The 18,325-nt window shown below is 48.2% G+C and overlaps 1 protein-coding gene across 2 annotated transcripts in view; it reads right to left on the reverse strand.

Moving 5' to 3' along the window:
• TTC28 (tetratricopeptide repeat domain 28) overlaps positions 1–18,325 on the reverse strand; it is a 510,509-nt gene that overhangs the window by 67,572 nt on the left and 424,612 nt on the right. For both annotated transcript variants that reach the window (XM_073313673.2, XM_073313672.2), the window contains exons 9-12: positions 17,026–17,135; positions 16,493–16,622; positions 14,016–14,234; positions 9,993–10,158 (exon numbers count right to left, since the gene is read on the reverse strand). In XM_073313673.2, the coding sequence (XP_073169774.1) occupies positions 9,993–10,158; positions 14,016–14,234; positions 16,493–16,622; positions 17,026–17,135 (625 nt within the window). The remainder of the gene's footprint in view (positions 1–9,992; positions 10,159–14,015; positions 14,235–16,492; positions 16,623–17,025; positions 17,136–18,325) is intronic.

An 18,325-nucleotide genomic window follows, 5' to 3' on the forward strand; every position in this document is an offset into this window, starting at 1 on the left:
GTTGGGTTGGCATTAATCTAGTGATTATTTATTATTATTTGGATATCACTGATACCGTGGTTCAAGCTTGTCTGGGCTTTAGTGGGAAGGATGCCGCCTCCACTCTTACATCTTGTCCCCTAGAGATATTTGAGCTCAGGAATACTCCCATCACTTCTGCCAGGAGCCCTTTTTAAAAAAATTGCTCACATGCCATTTGTTTCTGACAGCTGCAGCCTTCAGTGAAATGAATAACCTAATGGCGCAGCTGTGAAGAGCTCTGGATTCCCTTCAGGGAGCCATCCCTAGGTTCCTGGAAGGTCACACCCCCTCAGCAGAATGAATTCCACTTTTATTCAAATGAGGGATAATTAAGAATTCAATAATTGCGGATTTGGGAATGTCGGGGACAGAGTCAATTGCTCGCTATATAGTTTACCTTTTACTCTTCCCCATGGCAGTGCCTGTCGCTCATGTACATACACTTATAGCTACTTAAAAGACACCACATTAGTTTAAAGCACTGAACATTCATAATCCCACAACACCCCAGTAAGGAAGGTGGGTGAATACTATCCTCATTTTAGAGATGGGGAAGCTCAGAAAGAGAAAGGGGAAGTGACTTGCCCAAGGCCACATGGTGAGTTCAGTGGCAGAGACAGGATCAGAACTCAGGACCTCCCTGAATCCCAGTCCTGTGTTCCTTCCTCTATATCATACTGGCTTCCACCATCAGACAACTACGGGGCAAGCATGTGAACATGTGTCTGTGCACACACCACGACATGTTGCATTCACAGCCAGTATCCCAGGAAAGCATACATGATATGTACCCACAAGACACACCTGGATTTCTGCCTCATGTAGACCTGCTTCTCCTAAATGTGAACACTCAAATCTCAATATCTGGGATGCTGCAAAGGAATTTTCCAGGCTATTACTTTAGTTTCATACAAAACATTTCACAGCTGGGAATTTCTGTAACCAGGTTTTTACTCATTTTTCTTTTCTTTATAATTGTCCAGCAATATCCCAGAGCCAAACCTCTAACATTTTCTTGTATTTTGTTCCTTTTCTTCTAACCCAGCTACGTTCTGCGCATGAATGAAGTTACAGGAAGTGGCTGCATAAGTAGCAAGGATGAGAGATTCATGGTGCTGCCGGCGCACCCTACAGGCACACAAACCCTCCACACAGCACTGAGCCTGAGCCCCCAGTTCTTTCTCCTTTTCCCACACGGATCACACTGACATCACCAGTCCCGCACCCCCGGAACACTGGGCAGCAAAGCAGAGAGCGGCAAATATCAGTTTTCTCCGAGATACATGCAGTCCATCTCCAGCTAACTGCTCCTGCCGCATGCTCGCTCTTGTTCTCTTTAAAGCCTTTGAAGCCAGTTAACTTTCTTCACACATGGGGGAGGCTACCTTCTTTGATCTGTTTCTCTTCCCCATCACCTTCCCCTATCTCTCACATCCTGGCCAGGTAAATATGGCTCCAGAGTTGTTTGTGTTGTGCCTGTCTGCTCCCCTTTAAAAAATGTCCTGGGCTGTGAACTGCTGTGTTTTTGTGCTACAGAGTCTCAGAGATTGGGCTGGAACCACCACACTCTTCAGATAGGAACATATTCCAGAGCTTGCACAGCATGTTTAGCTTTTTCAGGATTAAGGTAATAATTTTCATGCTAACAAAAATGGCTGGAAAGTCTCAAGGAACCCACAAGTGATTTCTCTAGTAGAAGGGCAGGGTTTTACTTGGCAGATTTCCACTGAAAGGCAGATAGAAAGTGACTTGTTTTCACGAGGGTCCTGATATGGCATCCTGCTCAATAACGGAAAGTTTCTTTTCTGTTTGGTAGTGCTCTGGACAGGCCCCTTCCTCATAATGCAGGTGACAAATATTTCTGCTCATGCTGGACTTGATGCCAGTTATTACAGTCAGGCCAGAAGACTTCGCAAATGCAGAGAGCTGTTGGCAAAAGAATTTCATTCACAAACTGCTCATAAATTTCCAGGCAGCTTCCAAGAATCTTCTGAGCAGCCCATGAATATAAAGAGCCTGAAAGTTCCTGGGCTGTAATTTGTCTCTCTATGTATGAGTGTTCTTGGCTGAAGTACCTGAGCTGAAGTCATCAAGGGCCCAAATCACTGTCAGGCTGGATTTCTGCAGCCCTGCAGGTTGTTTCTTGCCAGTTTTCAAAGTGTTGCTACTCTCCTGCCTCAGGTATTTCCAACCACAGACAAGAGTCCTGGTGCTTCTCAAGGCTTCAGACACTTGAATGGAGACACATTTTTTGCGTTCAGTTTTTCTCCTGGAAAGGACTGTTTCTTATGTTTGAACCGTCATCTGAGACAGCAAGGGAAACATCCAAAGGTCTCTGGAAATTCAACCCAGTGGTCCCCAAATCACCACCCACCACTCAAACTCTTGTCTAGAGAACAGTAGGGGAAATACACTTAGCTGATAGTTTAGTGGAATATCAGGACATCCTCTTGTACACCAACACTGGCAGATCCCATCAACACTGTCCCCAACCCTTGGAGCTCACTCATCGAAGGCCCGCAACTGATGGAGCAGTGAGGGAGAAGGCTGAAGCACGAGTGGTGCAGAACTCACTGCGCGTGAGGGTGACCAGATGTCCTGATTTTATAGGGACAGTCCCAATATTTGGGGCTGTTTCTTATATAGGCTCCTATAACCCCCCACCTCCTGTCCCCATTTTTCTTGCTATCTGGTCACCCTACTGGCATGTCTGGTCATTTATCACAGAGAGCATTTCTGTCTCTCGCTATCATGGTAGGGACAGTGGCAAGGAAGCTGTTCTCTTTCTCTCTGGCAGAATGCACAACAAAGTCAGGCCCAGTGGAACCATACACCTGTTCTGTGCAGGCGGGAGAACTCCACAGCCCTCTGGCTGAGAGCAACTTCCTAGCAAGTTGGCTAAGAAAACAGATTGGATTTGGGCTCTCTGGAGAGTACCACCAGGCAGTATCAGGGCAGGAGGTTAAAAGTGCACTAATTTATATGGCAAACCTTCACGCTGGTGTGCTCAGCGATATGCTGGAGGAGAAGTTGCGTCCTGCCCTGCAGCAGGTTCATTCTTTCCTCCTTGGTAGATCCCCACCCCGGACCCCACCTGCAGAGGGTCCCATCCTTTTCAGTGCATAGGCCCGGCTGCCAGGAGACAGTAGTCAGTCTGGCCTGCGCTGTCCCTAGCTGTGAATGCCACACAACGCTGCAGACACTGTGAGTGGGAGTGCCTCTGGGTGTAGTGCAGGGTGCCAGTCACAGCCACTGCATTCCTCGCTGCAGGGAGTTTGCATCAGGAGAGACATTATTTTGCAGGGAACTCCCTCCCTGCATGTGTCTGATTAGCATACAGTTGGAAAACCAGCAAAGGGATAAAGGAAAAGGCAATTAAGGAATGTTGCAATGAGATTGTCTTTGTGTAGCCAACACATTTTATTGGAAGCGACTGACTTTTTAAAGCCAATTCCACCTCTCATGGCCGATTAAGAATCATACATTGTATTATTTGTCTGAGCTCATCAAACACTAATAAAAGGCCTTCATTGTCTGTGACAGCCCCAGGAAACCTGAGATTTTGTCACTTCAAACCCATCACCTTCATTATGCTAAATTATAGAAGTGGCTGCTGTAAGTGTTATTATGCCCATAGAGTTGGCTTGTAGTCCCTGAGTCCTCGCTTCTATATCTGAACACAAAACTGGACACCTGGAGCCCTGTGGATGGATACCTAAGGCCTTTGTAAAAGACGCAAACCCAGTGAGATTGGCAGTGTGGCTAGTCTAGCAGATAAGTGAATGACATTCATCCCCCATATCATCCCCTTTGCCCCATTGCCACATCTGATGTGTGGAGCTGGCTGCCATCCACATAGGTGAAACTTACTCCTCCCATTACTACCTGCATAAGTAGCGCTTTGGGTCTTAGTGGATAGGTCACATCTCAATACTCAGAAGCAGAGAGGCCAGGAGGACTTTAGAATCCATGCCACAGAGAGATGACCAAACTAAATACATTTACTTCTGGCGGATGGAGTTTATGCTCCTGCCATCTGCCCTGTGAGTGCTCCATCTGCTAGCAGCTTCCAATCTCAGCAGCTGCGTAAGGCTCCCTGGCAAAGTTTAAAAAGAAGAAGCGAAATCATTAGATTACTTTCCTCTTTCCAGCCACGTCTGGTGCCCTCTGCTTCAGCTTGTGTTTGGAATAGTGGCCTAAACGAGGAAAACCAGAAGCAAAACCACTGACCTATCCCCTGGTTATGCCTGATGATAACAAACTGCTTCTAACCACCTCAGCAGTGTCTCACTGTCTCCTTCTGACTATGGAGGAGAGAACTCACTTGCTGAGGAGCCTGGCACACCTGTATGCGGACTGAAGGGGACAGTCCCAGTAAGAAAATGGGAAGTATGAAATCCATGGAAAGGCTGATCCGATGGGGATTACACCTCCAAAATATGGGCAGCTGCAAACCTGACAAGCATGTCCAATGGCCTTAACTCATTCCTCCACCACAAAGGAATTGTCAGCTGCAACCCCCTGCACCCTCCGAGGCCACTGGGTCCAAAAGGATGTTCGTCCAGAGGAGGAAAGTAGGGCTCAGGCCCCGCCTACGGCTAAAAAGAACAGTTTTTAATCTGAGTTTTGTGTGTCTCCTGCACTGCTTGGAGAAACCTCCTCTGACTCTGTGACGTTGCACCCTCCATGTGTTAGATTGCCATCTCAATCGGCTTTGGGCACAGAACTCCCCTCTTGTGTCTGAGCTGGGGGTTTTGTTTCATGCCTTTGGAAAGCATGACAGCAGCAATGTGGTTCAAGCAGCCTTGGAGGTCACACACAAAATGAGCAATGCTGATCCCTTCCTTGTAATCCACTGCTTGCACTAAGCAGCTTGGCTGTAACTCTGAACTAATTTGTCAAGTCTGGACTGAATCCAAATTCCGGTAATCAAGAGCAAGAGGCCAATCTGCACAGCAGAGTTCATTCATTCCCCCACCACTATGTGGCGCTCCCACGCCCAGAAACACAGCAATGACTTAATCTTGTCTCAGTGTGGGGGAACGGCAATGACCTCAAGGTCCCTTCCAGCTCTATATTTCTTAGGTTCTGTGACATGTTGCCAGAATTCCTGGACAAAAGCACCTTTCCCCACTAGCTCAAAAATTAGGCATTTTCTCTAACAGCTTTTTAGGTTGCGTTTTCTCCCCAGTCATCCGAAGAAAAAAGGTGAGGCTAAGCTAGTATACTACAGTGTCCGAGTCTGAAACTCTCTGCCTTGCAAACCTTTCCAACGTACCCTCATCTTTCTCGGACACTCACCCTTCAGTTTAGTTTGAGATCACACCAGGGTAAGTATAGGTTTCAGAGTAACAGCCGTGTTAGTCTGTATTCGCAAAAAGAAAAGGAGGACTTGTGGCACCTTAGAGACTAACCAATTTATTTGAGCATGAGCTTTCGTGAGCTACAGCTCACTTCATCGGATGCATGCCGTGGAAACTGCAGCAGGCTTTATTTATACACAGAGAATATGAAAAAATACCTCCTCCCACCCCACTGTCCTGCTGGTAATAGCTTATCTAAAGTGATCATCAGGTGGGCCATTTCCAGCACAAATCCAGGTTTTCTCACCCTCCACCCCCCCACACAAATTCACTCTCCTGCTGGTGATAGCCCATCCAAAGTGACAACTCTTTACACAGGATGAGCTATGACCAGCAGGAGAGTGAGTTTGTGTGTGTATGGGGGTGGGGGGGATGTGAGAAAACCTGGATTTGTGCAGGAAATAGCCCAACTTGATTGTCATGCACATTGTGTAAAGAGTTGTCACTTTGGATGGGCTATCACCAGCAGGAGAGTGAATTTGTGTGGGGGGGTGGAGGGTGAGAAAACCTGGATTTGTGCTGGAAATGGCCCACCTGATGATCACTTTAGATAAGCTATTACCAGCAGGACAGTGGGGTGGGAGGAGGTATTGTTTCATATTCTCTGTGTATATATAAAGTCTGCTGCAGTTTCCATGATATGCATCTGAGGAAGTGAGCTGTAGCTCACGAAAGCTTATGCTCTAATAAATTGGTTAGTCTCTAAGGTGCCACAAGTCCTCCTTTTCTTTTTGCGAATACAGACTAACACGGCTGTTACTCTGAAACCTGTCTTTACACAATGTGCATGATAATAAAGTTGGGCCATTTCCTGCACAAATCCAGGTTCTCTCACCCCCTCACCCCCCTCCCAAAAACCACACACACAAACTCACTCTCCTGCTGGTAATAGCTCATCCAAAGTGACCATTCTCCCTACAATGTGCATAATTAAGGTGGGCCATTTCCTGCACAAATCTAGGTTCTCTCACATCCCCCCCACCCCCATACACACACAAACTCACTCTCCTGCTGGTAATAGCTCATCCAAACTGACCACTCTCCAAGTTTAAATCCAAGTTAAACCAGAACGTCTGGGGGGAGGGGGGGTAGGAAAAAACAAGAGGAAATAGGCTACCTTGCATAATGACTTAGCCACTCCCAGTCTCTATTTAAGCCTAAATTAATAGGATCCAATTTGCAAATGAATTCCAATTCAGCAGTTTCTCGCTGGAGTCTGGATTTGAAGTTTTTTTGTTTTAAGACAGCGACCTTCATGTCTGTGATTGCGTGACCAGAGAGATTGAAGTGTTCTCCGACTGGTTTATGAATGTTATAATTCTTGACATCTGATTTGTGTCCATTTATTCTTTTACGTAGAGACTGTCCAGTTTGACCAATGTACATGTCAGAGGGGCATTGCTGGCACATGATGGCATATATCACATTGGTGGATGTGCAGGTATACGAGCCTCTGATAGTGTGGCTGATGTTATTAGGCCCTGTGATGGTGTCCCCTGAATAGATATGTGGGCACAATTGGCAACGGGCTTTGTTGCAAGGATAGGTTCCTGGGTTAGTGGTTCTGTTGTGTGGTATGTGGTTGTTGGTGAGTATTTGCTTCAGGTTGCGGGGCTGTCTGTAGGCAAGGACTGGCCTGTCTCCCAAGATTTGTGAGAGTGTTGGGTCATCCTTTAGGATAGGTTGTAGATCCTTAATAATGCGTTGGAGGGGTTTTAGTTGGGGGCTGAAGGTGACGGCTAGTGGCGTTCTGTTATTTTCTTTGTTAGGCCTGTCCTGTAGTAGGTGACTTCTGGGAACTCTTCTGGCTCTATCAATCTGTTTCTTTACTTCAGCAGGTGGGTATTGTAGTTGTAAGAAAGCTTGACAGAGATCTTGTAGGTGTTTGTCTCTGTCTGAGGGGTTGGAGCAAATGCGGTTGTATCGCACAGCTTGGCTGTAGACGATGGATCGTGTGGTGTGGTCAGGGTGAAAGCTGGAGGCATGCAGGTAGGAATAGCGGTCAGTAGGTTTCCGGTATAGGGTGGTGTTTATGTGACCATCGCTTGTTAGCACTGTAGTGTCCAGGAAGTGGATCTCTTGTGTGGACTGGACCAGGCTGAGGTTGGTGGTGGGATGGAAATTGTTGAAATCATGGTGGAATTCCTCCAGGGTAAATAGTTTCAGAAATCTTTAGGGCCCAAGCTGAGAATTACCCAGGTCTTCCATCTTCCTTATAGATTCTGACACAGAGGGAAGAACAAGCTCCCTGCCCACACTTGGTAACAGAATTCACAGCCTCCCCGGGGATTCCTTTCTAAGATGCTGACTGCATCTGTTCAGTAACTCAGCATGGCTTGCTAATAGCTGTCCACCGTGTGACCCCAGGATGTCCCATCCTATCACAGGGCAGGGATGTCAGAGAAATCAGAGACGAAGCTGACTGGAAATTTGATCACACTCAACACAGTTAAAACATCTCAGACAGAATTGCAAAAATCACCCTGAATCTCTTAACACAATCAAATGGTGGAAAATCCAACTAAATCAGACTGAGGTGTGAACGCGGGACAGAGCGAGCGCAGGCATTGCTGGGGAGAGGTCTCTGCAGCACCTCTTGGTTTTATTGCTACCTTCTGCACAGGAAGGTCTGACTCACGTTACTGCAGCACCAGGTACACAGATCTGGCTGGTTCCTGTGGCAGGCACCAGTACAGCTATTAATAGAGATTAATTGCGGGGGAAGCGGGGGGGAGGTGTTTGCAACTTTTTCTGCACTGTCCACAAAATCCTGAGCAAAATTTACTTTTTGGCTCAATTCCACAAAAATGAAATTTCTGTTTCTTTGCCAGAACTATTTGCATGAAAAATCAGTTTTCTGAGTGATGTCCCACTCAGCCATAACTGCCCCCTGCCCCCAGGGGTCCAGGCCCGAGGAAGTTCAGTCAGAGCAGAGCCTTCCATGACCTAGCGCATACTTCTGTGATGAAGGCAGCAACATAAGATTTCAAGATTACAAATGAGATCATTCCCACTGCAAGCAGATCCTGCATGCCCTGCCCCCAGCCAGCAGGGAACTCCCTCCCTGCTAATATGAGAGTCAGACAAACAAATGGATCTTTAACACACAGGACTAATCACTGAAATCAGAAGCAAGACGGGATCTGCAAAAAGTTTCCTATAGTGCAGCATCTGCAGTGCCCTGCGTTAGTGTTAGTGATCCAACCACAGGAAAGTCACCCACAATTCTCAGTGCTGCAGAAACAGTGCTATGGTTACAAGAGAATGTGGATTCAGTTTAAAGAAATTTAAAACACAATAAAACACAACAAACCATTGCCGCCGTTCCTACAGGTGTCCAGGGCCTAGGTCACGTCCCAGGCCAGCAAATACACTTGCTCTTCCCCTCACCGGGGGTAAATCAGGCAAAGTGCAAGTTGGTTACTAACCTGATTCTTTTTCTAGCATATGCTTCTGAGGGCACAAACAATGCCTGAGATGAAACCAACCTGCTCAGAACATACAGTCTATGACTGTACAGTGGGTTTCAATTTTAGTTAGAAGATTAAGGCTACGTCTACACTAGAGAGCTTACAGTGGCACAGCTGCACCAACGCAGCTGCACCACAGTAAGATCTCCTGTATACCTGCGCTGTGCCAAAGGGAGAGAGCTCTCCCACTGACATAATCAGATCACCCTCAAGGAGCAGCGGGAGCAGCTATGTTGGCATAGAATGTCTTCTGCCGACATAGGGCTGTGCACACTGCCTCTTATGCTGGCGAAACGTATGTCACTCGGGGGGGTGTTTTTTCCCGTACCCCTGAGTGACACAAGTTTTGCTGACATAAGTGGTAGTGCAGACATGGCCTAAGTGTCATCATATCCTTTATGGCAGAACCTCCCACCTGTTCAATTCACAGAGCAGGTGCAAGAATGGGGATGTCCCTGGCTCCTTCCTGCAGGCTTAAGTGTTTGCAGAAGACAAAGTGTAATTTGCATGTTCAAGTATCAGTACAGGAAGTGCTTGTGTGCTCATCCAATCAGGGAACCAAATAACACTATGTGACTTATGAGACCAATCACAGCTAAGCACACAGCTTGAATTTAAGATATTCATGTTCAAGCCACAGAGTAAAAATTGTGTAAAAATACTTGTGGCGTATACCTGTACAATGGATAAACTGAAGGAAATCTCTACCTGTTGTCAGATAGCAGCTACGCTGATCAGAGGGACTGTTCATTCCCCGTGAGGTATTTGCTAGCCATAAAGGGACATATTTCAAAAATGTTCTCGCCCAAGTCGCAACTGCAATTTTTTATGAGCAAATCTCTGAGGGAGAATTAATTACATGGGTGCCTCTGAATAGAATCTGCCCATATATAGCAGATAATGAGACATCTAACCATCGAGTCTATGGGTGCAAACCCCATCTGCATGCACATAATCTATTATTTGCAGCACAGATGGCTGTGGATACAAAATAGAGCAGCTTGGCTGAAGCTTATTTAAAATTTGGCCCAGAAAATCAGAGTTCTCAGCCTTCTCAGCCATCAGCTCCTCTCAGGCTGTTTGGATACATGACTTCCAGGTGGGAGCAAGAGAATCAGGATATGAACCCCTAACTCACCGGGTATAGTAGGAGTCCACGCCCAGTGCCTCTCGTACACTTGAGATGTAGAGCTCCAGTGCTGAATTAGTAACTGTTTGGAAGCCCACGCTGCTTGCTTCATGGATGTCCCCGGCATTCTCTGCCATGCTGTCACCCAGATAGTATTCATGAAACTTCAGAATTCCTGCAAGGACACATTCATCACCAGCATTATCAACTGTGTGAAGGGAGTGCACTGCCAGCAACTGACAAAGAAAGCAGTACAACTGTTACAAGTCCTGAGGGTTTGGCATCTCCAGCAGAAATGGAGCGAAGCATGCCGTGCCGTGTCTCCAGAGGGCTTTCCAGGAGTTAGTCCAATATGCTATATTAAGACTTTGCTTTTAAAATCTGGTTTTGTACTTTGCAAATGATGGATCAAGGGAAGAAAACTGAGCAGGGCTTTAATGAGATGTTCAGAAGGCACTTACTATCACAGCAGCCTCATATGAATTATAAAACAGATGTTTCTCGCAAGCATCTACCAGGGAAATTCACATTTCAATAGCAGCATATGAAAAATGTCTATTAATAGTATCTGACCACATAAACTGGACACACAAGGGCTGAAAGGCTGAACAAAAATGTTATTACTACAGCAGAATCTCCTTGTGTCACATGGAGATTTCTCATTTCACCCGTATGCACAAAAACACATGCAAAGAAGTAAAAGGCAGATTAGTGCATATTAAAATACTAAAGCAAGAACATTACACAATGGGGCACACCAGAGAAAGGAAACATTCATATCAGGAGTGCAACATTTTGTCAAGGATTCAGCTATTACTGCAGATAAAACCCTCCTCCACTCAGACCAGCACACCCTTTCTAATATGAGTAACCCTGCCGTGCCACGGCACCTGTGACCACTCTTCAAAGCTTACCCTGGGCACCCTGTTCACAGTGGCAGCATAAACAACAAACCAAGCTGGTAAGAAGAGACGGTCAAATCAAAAGACTTAAGCAACCTATTCTGTAGCAACAGCCACAAATGGATCCATTGAAATGGTCAAGGGGTGAGTGGGGAGTTCTAAGGGAATATTACCTATGCTAGAATGAGGAACCTGAGATGCCCTCAAAGTTTCTGCGTACGTATTGGAGAAGGCAAGAAGAAAGTAGAGAGCTGGAGTCAGTGCCTGAGAACTCCCACATAAGAGCCCACAGTAAGGCAGCCAAAGGTGAAACAGCAACTAGCTGCAGAATAAGGGTCTGAGAGTGGGAGACAGTCCGAGCAGACAGTGTAACCAGCACCGCCTCGCAAAGCTCAGTTACACAGAACAGCCTCTAAGGGCCGGGCAGTTACATACCCAAGTGCCCCAGGAGGTTGGTTGCGGCTGCTCTTCTACAAGTCCCTAACTTGTGCTGGGGATGGAGGGGCCATGACTAAATCTCTATGAATCCCAGTGACAAACCCTGTTCCTCCAACGGATACCATCTTACCAGGCCCAGGTCTGTCTCCAGTGTGGTAAAACCACCACCATTTTATTACGCAAAATGTATGGTTTGAGAGGGCAATTAGTGACCATGTGTGTAACAGGACAGTAACCTCTCTTCACTCAGATCCATAAAGGATTTAAGTCACTCCTAGAGTAAGTAATCAAAGAGATACATCTAGCGAAAAATATGTCATCCAAGCTGAAGAAGTTCATTTGTGTTTGCTTTCCTTGTTGAACCATGTTCAATGCAATCTGAATTAGTGCTCTTTATCTCTTTAGCTTTGTCGTGGTGAAGGGTTACAATTATTAAATTATATACAAGAAGAACTCCTGAAGATTTACAGTCATCACTTTATTAGATAATGAATAACAGCTGCCTGCAAAAAAGGATCCTCTTCCAATTAATCCTTCCTGCTCTGCTCCTCTGTGATAAATGTTTCCACATTCATGTGAAGAAGATTCAGAGGATCAGACAGTTAGATGGCATATCAGGAAGTTGGGCTGCCCTCCTGTTATCTGTAATCCACTGCAATTAATACATGTCAAATGCATTTGGAAGCATAAAACAGAGAAATGTAATTAAAGTGAGGACTTTTTGTTACATAAAAGATTCTCTATTGGAGGCAGCGTGCTTGGAATCTCATTATCATTCTTTGCATTGCCCTGTGGGAAATCCAGACAGATTGGCTATTGAAAAATGGGTAAATTAAGCACCTGAAAACTTTCCCATTTATGGGTGAATGTCAAAGCCCTGAACATGCTTCTCTGACTGAACTTTCCTTTCCTCTATTTCTGTGCATGCCGCATGTGCTGGCCTATTTGGGTCCCATGAGCCAGCCAGATCCCCCAAAGGGAGATCAGTCCTCAAAACCATGAAGTCCTCCCGCTCAACAGAGGGGTATGGACCAAAAGAAACATGGGTATTGAGAAGTTACAGGGGACAAAGAATGAAAAATGCTGGAAGAAGGTGCCAAAACAAGGGTACAAGAAAGGAACACTGAGCTGAGAAGCCCAGGTAGTGCCCACCTCTCCAGAGCGGAAGCCATCCAGAGGAATCTGCCGGGATGCGCGGATAAAAAAAGTGAACAAAAATTGGCTCCTCTCCACAGTCCCAGAGAACATCCCAGTCCAACTCCCTCTTCCTAGCCTGGTAAATAGCCTTCTTGCCCAGCGCCAGAAGGAGGATGACAGGGAGGCTCCGAGATTTTGTGTGGCCACACATGGACAGTACATCAATAAAAATGTACAGGGAAAGGTGCAGCCAGAGCTTCAACAGGAGTTTCCGGAGGAGGCAGGAAACAGGTTACCAACTCTGACTGAAGCTATTCCAGGAGATTTTTTTCCCAACATGATGTAATGTCATTATTTGTACTGTACCTATTAAAATCTCCTGGATTGCTTTCAATAGTCACCGGGAGATCAATGGCAATTCCAGTAGACTCCCAGCCAACCCAGGAGGGTTGGCAATCCTACTGCAACCTGGTGCACTGAAATAAACAGGCTCTAGGGTCTCTCTCTTGCCACAGAAGGGACAGGTGTCATGGACTGTGTAAACTGCACCAACAACACATCTGTGCTCATGGCTCCATGAAGGAGCTGCCAATTTATGTCCCTAGTGGTCCCTGGAACCAAGGTGGCAAGGTGATAGACAGACAGCTCTGGGGTGATGTCAAGACTTTCCCTCAGGTATGGCACCAGCACAGCAGTGTGAACCTTTCCCCACCCCACCCCACCGACCCACCAGCATACCTTAATCCTGACCAGGGGAGGCCTCCCTCTCTAGAGTTAAGAGGGGAGTCCAGTCTCCATGGCTGGCTCTCTCCTGGCCTGCCCGCAAGGTGCTATGCAGCACTGGTTTCTGCAGAGAGGATATTTATACACTGGACAAATCCCCCATCTCATTTTACCAGGGCCCCCAAAACAGCTGTCAGATGGAGACACCTTTTAGTTACTATTGTCTTCAGGCCAAATTCCTCCCTAGAGTAACACCAGTGACTACAACAGAATTAGAGCAGAGATGAATTTGGCCTGTGAGTGTGCATTCAAACCAGTGCCCTCAGGGTGAAAGGCTTCATCTCCAATTACCAATCCCCTGAGCCAGCCTGCCTCTTGATCCAGCTTACACGGATGATCCTATTTTCCTGCTTTCATGATAATATTAGATAAAGGATGAAAGAAAGTTCCCCCAGCAGCTGCCAATTCCCATGTACAGGTGACAAGGGCTCTATTCCCTCAGCACCTCTGCAGCTGAATTGCCACCAAAGCTACCAAGATTTACCTGAATTCCCAACAAGAGTCGAGTATCAGTTGCAGTAAAATTAGCTGTGATAAGCAACTGCAGAATAAGCACCCTGAAAAGTTGTCATAGCACTATCAGAGAGCAGGGAGCATAAGGATGTGGCAGCAAAGCACACATAATCCAGGGCCTATTTCACATTACAGAGTGAAGCTTTGGGTGACAGGCCCAGCCTCTGGGTGGTGGACAGGACGAGAGCCTAATGAGTCTGTCCCAACTCTGATTTCCAGGCTTTGCTAGTTGGCTCTAATCTACAGAAAGGAACCTTACCTGCCCCAGGAGCAAGCAACCAGCTGTACAGGTAGCCGGCAGCCAGTGAGTAGTAGAGAACAAGTCCCCTCTGGCCATTCACAGTCTCCAGAACCTGGTCAATGGTGACGGGCGAATAGGGGTCAGAGTCCTGCTGTCCAGTCTGACGTTCCACCAGCAAGTCAGCGAACGCTCTTGTTCGCCCCCTTTCTGCCACAGCCAGGGCTTCGTCGTGGTGGCCTGTGAAGAAGAGCCACAATTAGGGAACAAAGACGTGTCTCAGGCCTGCACCAGACCCTGCAGAGCACTGTAAAGGGGTAGAGAGCATGGCAGTTATTCCAATCCAGACCAGCACCACTGGGTGGCTGGGCAGCGGCACTCCAGGTCACAGGGCAGCAGACTGTCTTTGTTTCCCCAGCAACCCCAAGCATCCTGGCTGGCTGCTCTGCCATCATATGCAGCCTGCATGTTGCTTCTTCCCCGGCTATAACCCAGTGCCCTTTGGGACTCCCTGGCACATCAAACATCCGAGATATCCAGTACCACGGTCACAGATCCACAGGATCTGTGCTACACTCTGACTTGTAAGCTGTCCCTTCAGTGTGCCAGACCCCAAGAGGTCACACTTTTCCACAAGGGTAGGCCACATGGCCTCCACACCTCTGAAACGGAGCCTAAGGGATCCAGTGCTCCTGCTTCTCACTGAGAGCTCTGCCCAGAGAGTCTGACTGAAGCAGACTGCTGTTCAGAGACATTTATGCTCTTCAGGGATCAAAGAAGCTCAGCAAGTATCTGAAATGACTTCAGGCAGCCTTTTCAGAACAGAGTAGAGTTCATTAGTCAACTGTAACCCAGCCTCGAGAAGTCTTTTGGTGAGCCAGAGAGGCAAAGGTAAGACAGAGTTCAGACTAGCCAATGCCTGGGCTACGCTGAGCCATGCTGCTGCAGAAACCATCCAGGTTCTCTCTCTCTCTTTCTTGATCTCTTTGCCTGTCAGTCCCAGGTGAGCTTCTGTGTTTCTGTGAGCCCAGTTCTTATCACTGCCTCCTGTCACCTCTCAGTCCAGTGTCCTCCTGCTGCAAAGCCAGGCTGGCTGAGTTCGTGTGTTCACCTTGCCAGAACTTCCTGTTGTAAAGTGTCAATTGCTCAGCATGCCCATTGTCTTTCCGGGATCTGCCACCAATAAAGACTGGCTGAACCCAATCCATAACGACCCATTCCTAACACCCCAAATACATCATGTCTCCTGCTCTGCGCCAGGAGCAGAATCTTAACTCTTCTGCACCCACTGGGTAGTAATGCCAAGGCAATAAGTACAGAGTCCTACAGATAGTTCTTAAAAACATTACAGACAATTCGTATGTTTGTCACACTCTTCTCTTCTATCTAAGGTTTTAATCCCACCCTCATCCCCATGGGTCCGATCGCCTACCTTCCATCGCCTACCTTCCAGTCGTGCATTAAGCAAGGTGACTCATATCCATTGTGTGTGGTTCACTCTCTCCCCAGGCCTCCAGAGGATTGTATGTGCTGGGAAGTGGTTTGCTTTGGCAGGGTTTTAGCCAGGCTGCTCTGTTTGTATTAGCAAAGGCAGGTTGAAGAAGTGCACCTGGCACTGGGAGCAGAAGATGCTGATTTGTGAAGGGGAATCTCCTACCCAAGCCTGTAAGGGAAGGGTCTACACACAAATGGGAGGGAAATGAGTGCTGCTGTGGGCTCTGTGATGTGACCCAGCACAGCCCTCTGGGGCACAAGAGTGAAGCGTACACAAGCAAGGGGCTGAAGGAAGCGCTGCTGAGAGGGGAAAGCAATGAAATATCAGGGAAAGGACATGCTGAACTATGCCTCATCCCAGGATCTCAGTGCTTTGTGCAAATGTTAAGTGCAGCCCCACAAGGCTCCCGTGAGGAATTATCCTCACATTACATATGGGTAAGGCTAAGATTTTGCCATCATTATTTCTACTAAAAGTCACGGACAGGTAATGGGCAATAAACAAAAATTCACAGAAGCCTTGACCTGTCTGTGACTTTTACTGCTGTAGCTCCCATGGTTTCTCCTGCCACGGTGGTGGCTGGGAGCTGTGGGGTTCTCTCCCCACCCCACCCTCCCGCAGGCTGTTGCCCGTCGCTGGAATCCTGCAGGTGGATCCTGAGGAGGCTGTCGCTGTAACCCTGCCGGTGCCCCACTAGCTGCCAGCCCCAGGGGCTGAAGCAGAAAATGTCAGGGAGGTCTCTGGAAGTCACAAATTCCATGACATAAACGTAGCTTTACACATGGGGAAACTGAGGCATGGAGCACAATGGGACTGGCTCAGCTTGCCAGCAGCAGAAGCACAAAAAGGCACAGGAGCCCTGATCCCAAACTCCTGTTCTAACTACTAGACTAGAAACACTTGAGAGGAACTTCACACCTGGAACTTGGGTCAAACCCTGGAGCTAGGGAAGAACTCAGACGCCTAGCTCCCAACAGCCACGGGTACCACAGGTATCTCTTACCAAGGCTGACGAGCACTCGCTGCAGGGCCTGGTAGGATGATGTCTGCAGGTCAAAGAGCGATAGCTTGTAGTCTGTGCTCAGCTGCACCTCGTGGCGGATGGTTTCAAACAGTGCCGACGCCCTATAGAGCTGGGAGGGGAGAACAGCCCATGGTGACACTCAGAACCGTAGCTGGCCCAGCGTGCAGCCCTGACACTTCAGTGAGGGGGACTAGGGAGGAGAGGGGAAGAAGCTGGGACCAACATGCTCTCAGCTGGGGTCAGGTCTGCCCCATCCAGTCCTGGTCTGCAAGCAGCTCATCACACCCATTGCTGCAGTGTCCAAGGCAGAGGGGCTGGCCGTTCTGTAGGGGAAGAGACATAGCTGTGTCCAGGGAGAGAAGGCCAGGAGACTGCACCCAGGTGGGCAGTGACAAGTCATCTCTGAACGGGCACCATGCGTAAGAAAGGACCACATAGGGAATGCATTACAGGGCATGAGAGATGCATTACAGGGGACGAGATAGCCTCCTATCGGTGGAGCTGCTGCCTACCTGGTGCTGGGCCTCCTCCAGGTTCCCACTAGCCCAGAGGGAGAGGCCCAGGCCATGGCGGATTTTGGCTTCATCTTCTCTACGCCCCAGCTGTTCTGCAAGTCTCAGTCCTGAAAGAGAAGTGGAGTAAGTGAAGACAAGAGAAAAGATTCCCTGTTGCTGGATGAGGGTAGGGTTGGGATGAAGGGAGTGGTGTGTCCAGGCTGCAGACAGGAGTAGGGTCCCGGCAGTGCTAATCGGGCACTCATCCGTGTGCAGGTGTAACTGATTTGCTGCGGCTGACAGCACCTTGAAGAGAAGTGCTGTACATGCTCCCTGTGCTGTCCAAGTCAGTGGGTCAGCGGGAGGGTGCATGACAGTAACACAAGGGGTGCGCCAGCACAAGCAGCAGGGAGCAGGCTAGCTGGAGTGCATGGAGAGGACAGGGAGAAGGCACCAGAGCTAGGATCCAGGCCCTTCCTCTGTGCCACTCCAGCCTCTTCCCACCCAAACAGGCAGCCTCTCACCATAGCGGTTTGGCTTTTAACCCTTCAAACACTGCAGACGAACAAAACTGCACTGAGCTGCCAAGTGCTGCTGGAGTCCTCCTCCCTCTCCCTCCTCAGCTGAGAGGCCCCCTCTCTCAGCTGCTAATACATCCAGCTAACCAGGACATGCCTCAGCACCCACCCTTGCCCCAGGTCTCCCAGCACCTTCCTGGCAGACATGAGGGTTCTGTTGCAGCTAGAGGCAGGGCAGGGATTCTGATCTGACCTACCACAGGAACATTCATTTCATTTCCAACAACATCCACAGGCATTTCCTACAATGCCCCAACACGTCACACCTCTATGGGCCGCAGTGTTGTCAGATACATCCAGCAGGTTAGTCTCAAGCATCACAGAGAATGTAAGGGAAAGGCCCAGGCGGGGTAAGGGCTGTTGGGCTCAGCTGCAGAAGAGTGGCCTGCAGGGATTCTCAGCAGCCAGAGCAGCAGGAAGGTCACCTCCCATCAGGAAAGGGGGCCGCACTGATTTCCCCCCCACCAATTTAACTGAAATTCCCTCTACTATACTGAAATCCTGCTCAAGTCAGTTTCCAGGAAATCCAGGCTAACTCGGGTAATTAATCTATCAATCTGCAGCCCAGCTCCCCTTACACCATTCAACCCACACAGCTTGTCTTCTTCCTCACACTGCTGCCGCCATGCTGAACAGACAATGCTTTTATCCTGGGAGATGGTGCAGCAGCATCAAGGGTAAGGCGTGCAAGGCTGGATCAATGGGGGCCCTCCAGCTGTCCCCTGCTCCCAGACGCTCAG

The sequence above is a fragment of the Lepidochelys kempii genome, chromosome 15 (assembly GCF_965140285.1).
Source record: "Lepidochelys kempii isolate rLepKem1 chromosome 15, rLepKem1.hap1, whole genome shotgun sequence".
Lineage (NCBI taxonomy): Eukaryota > Metazoa > Chordata > Testudines > Cheloniidae > Lepidochelys > Lepidochelys kempii.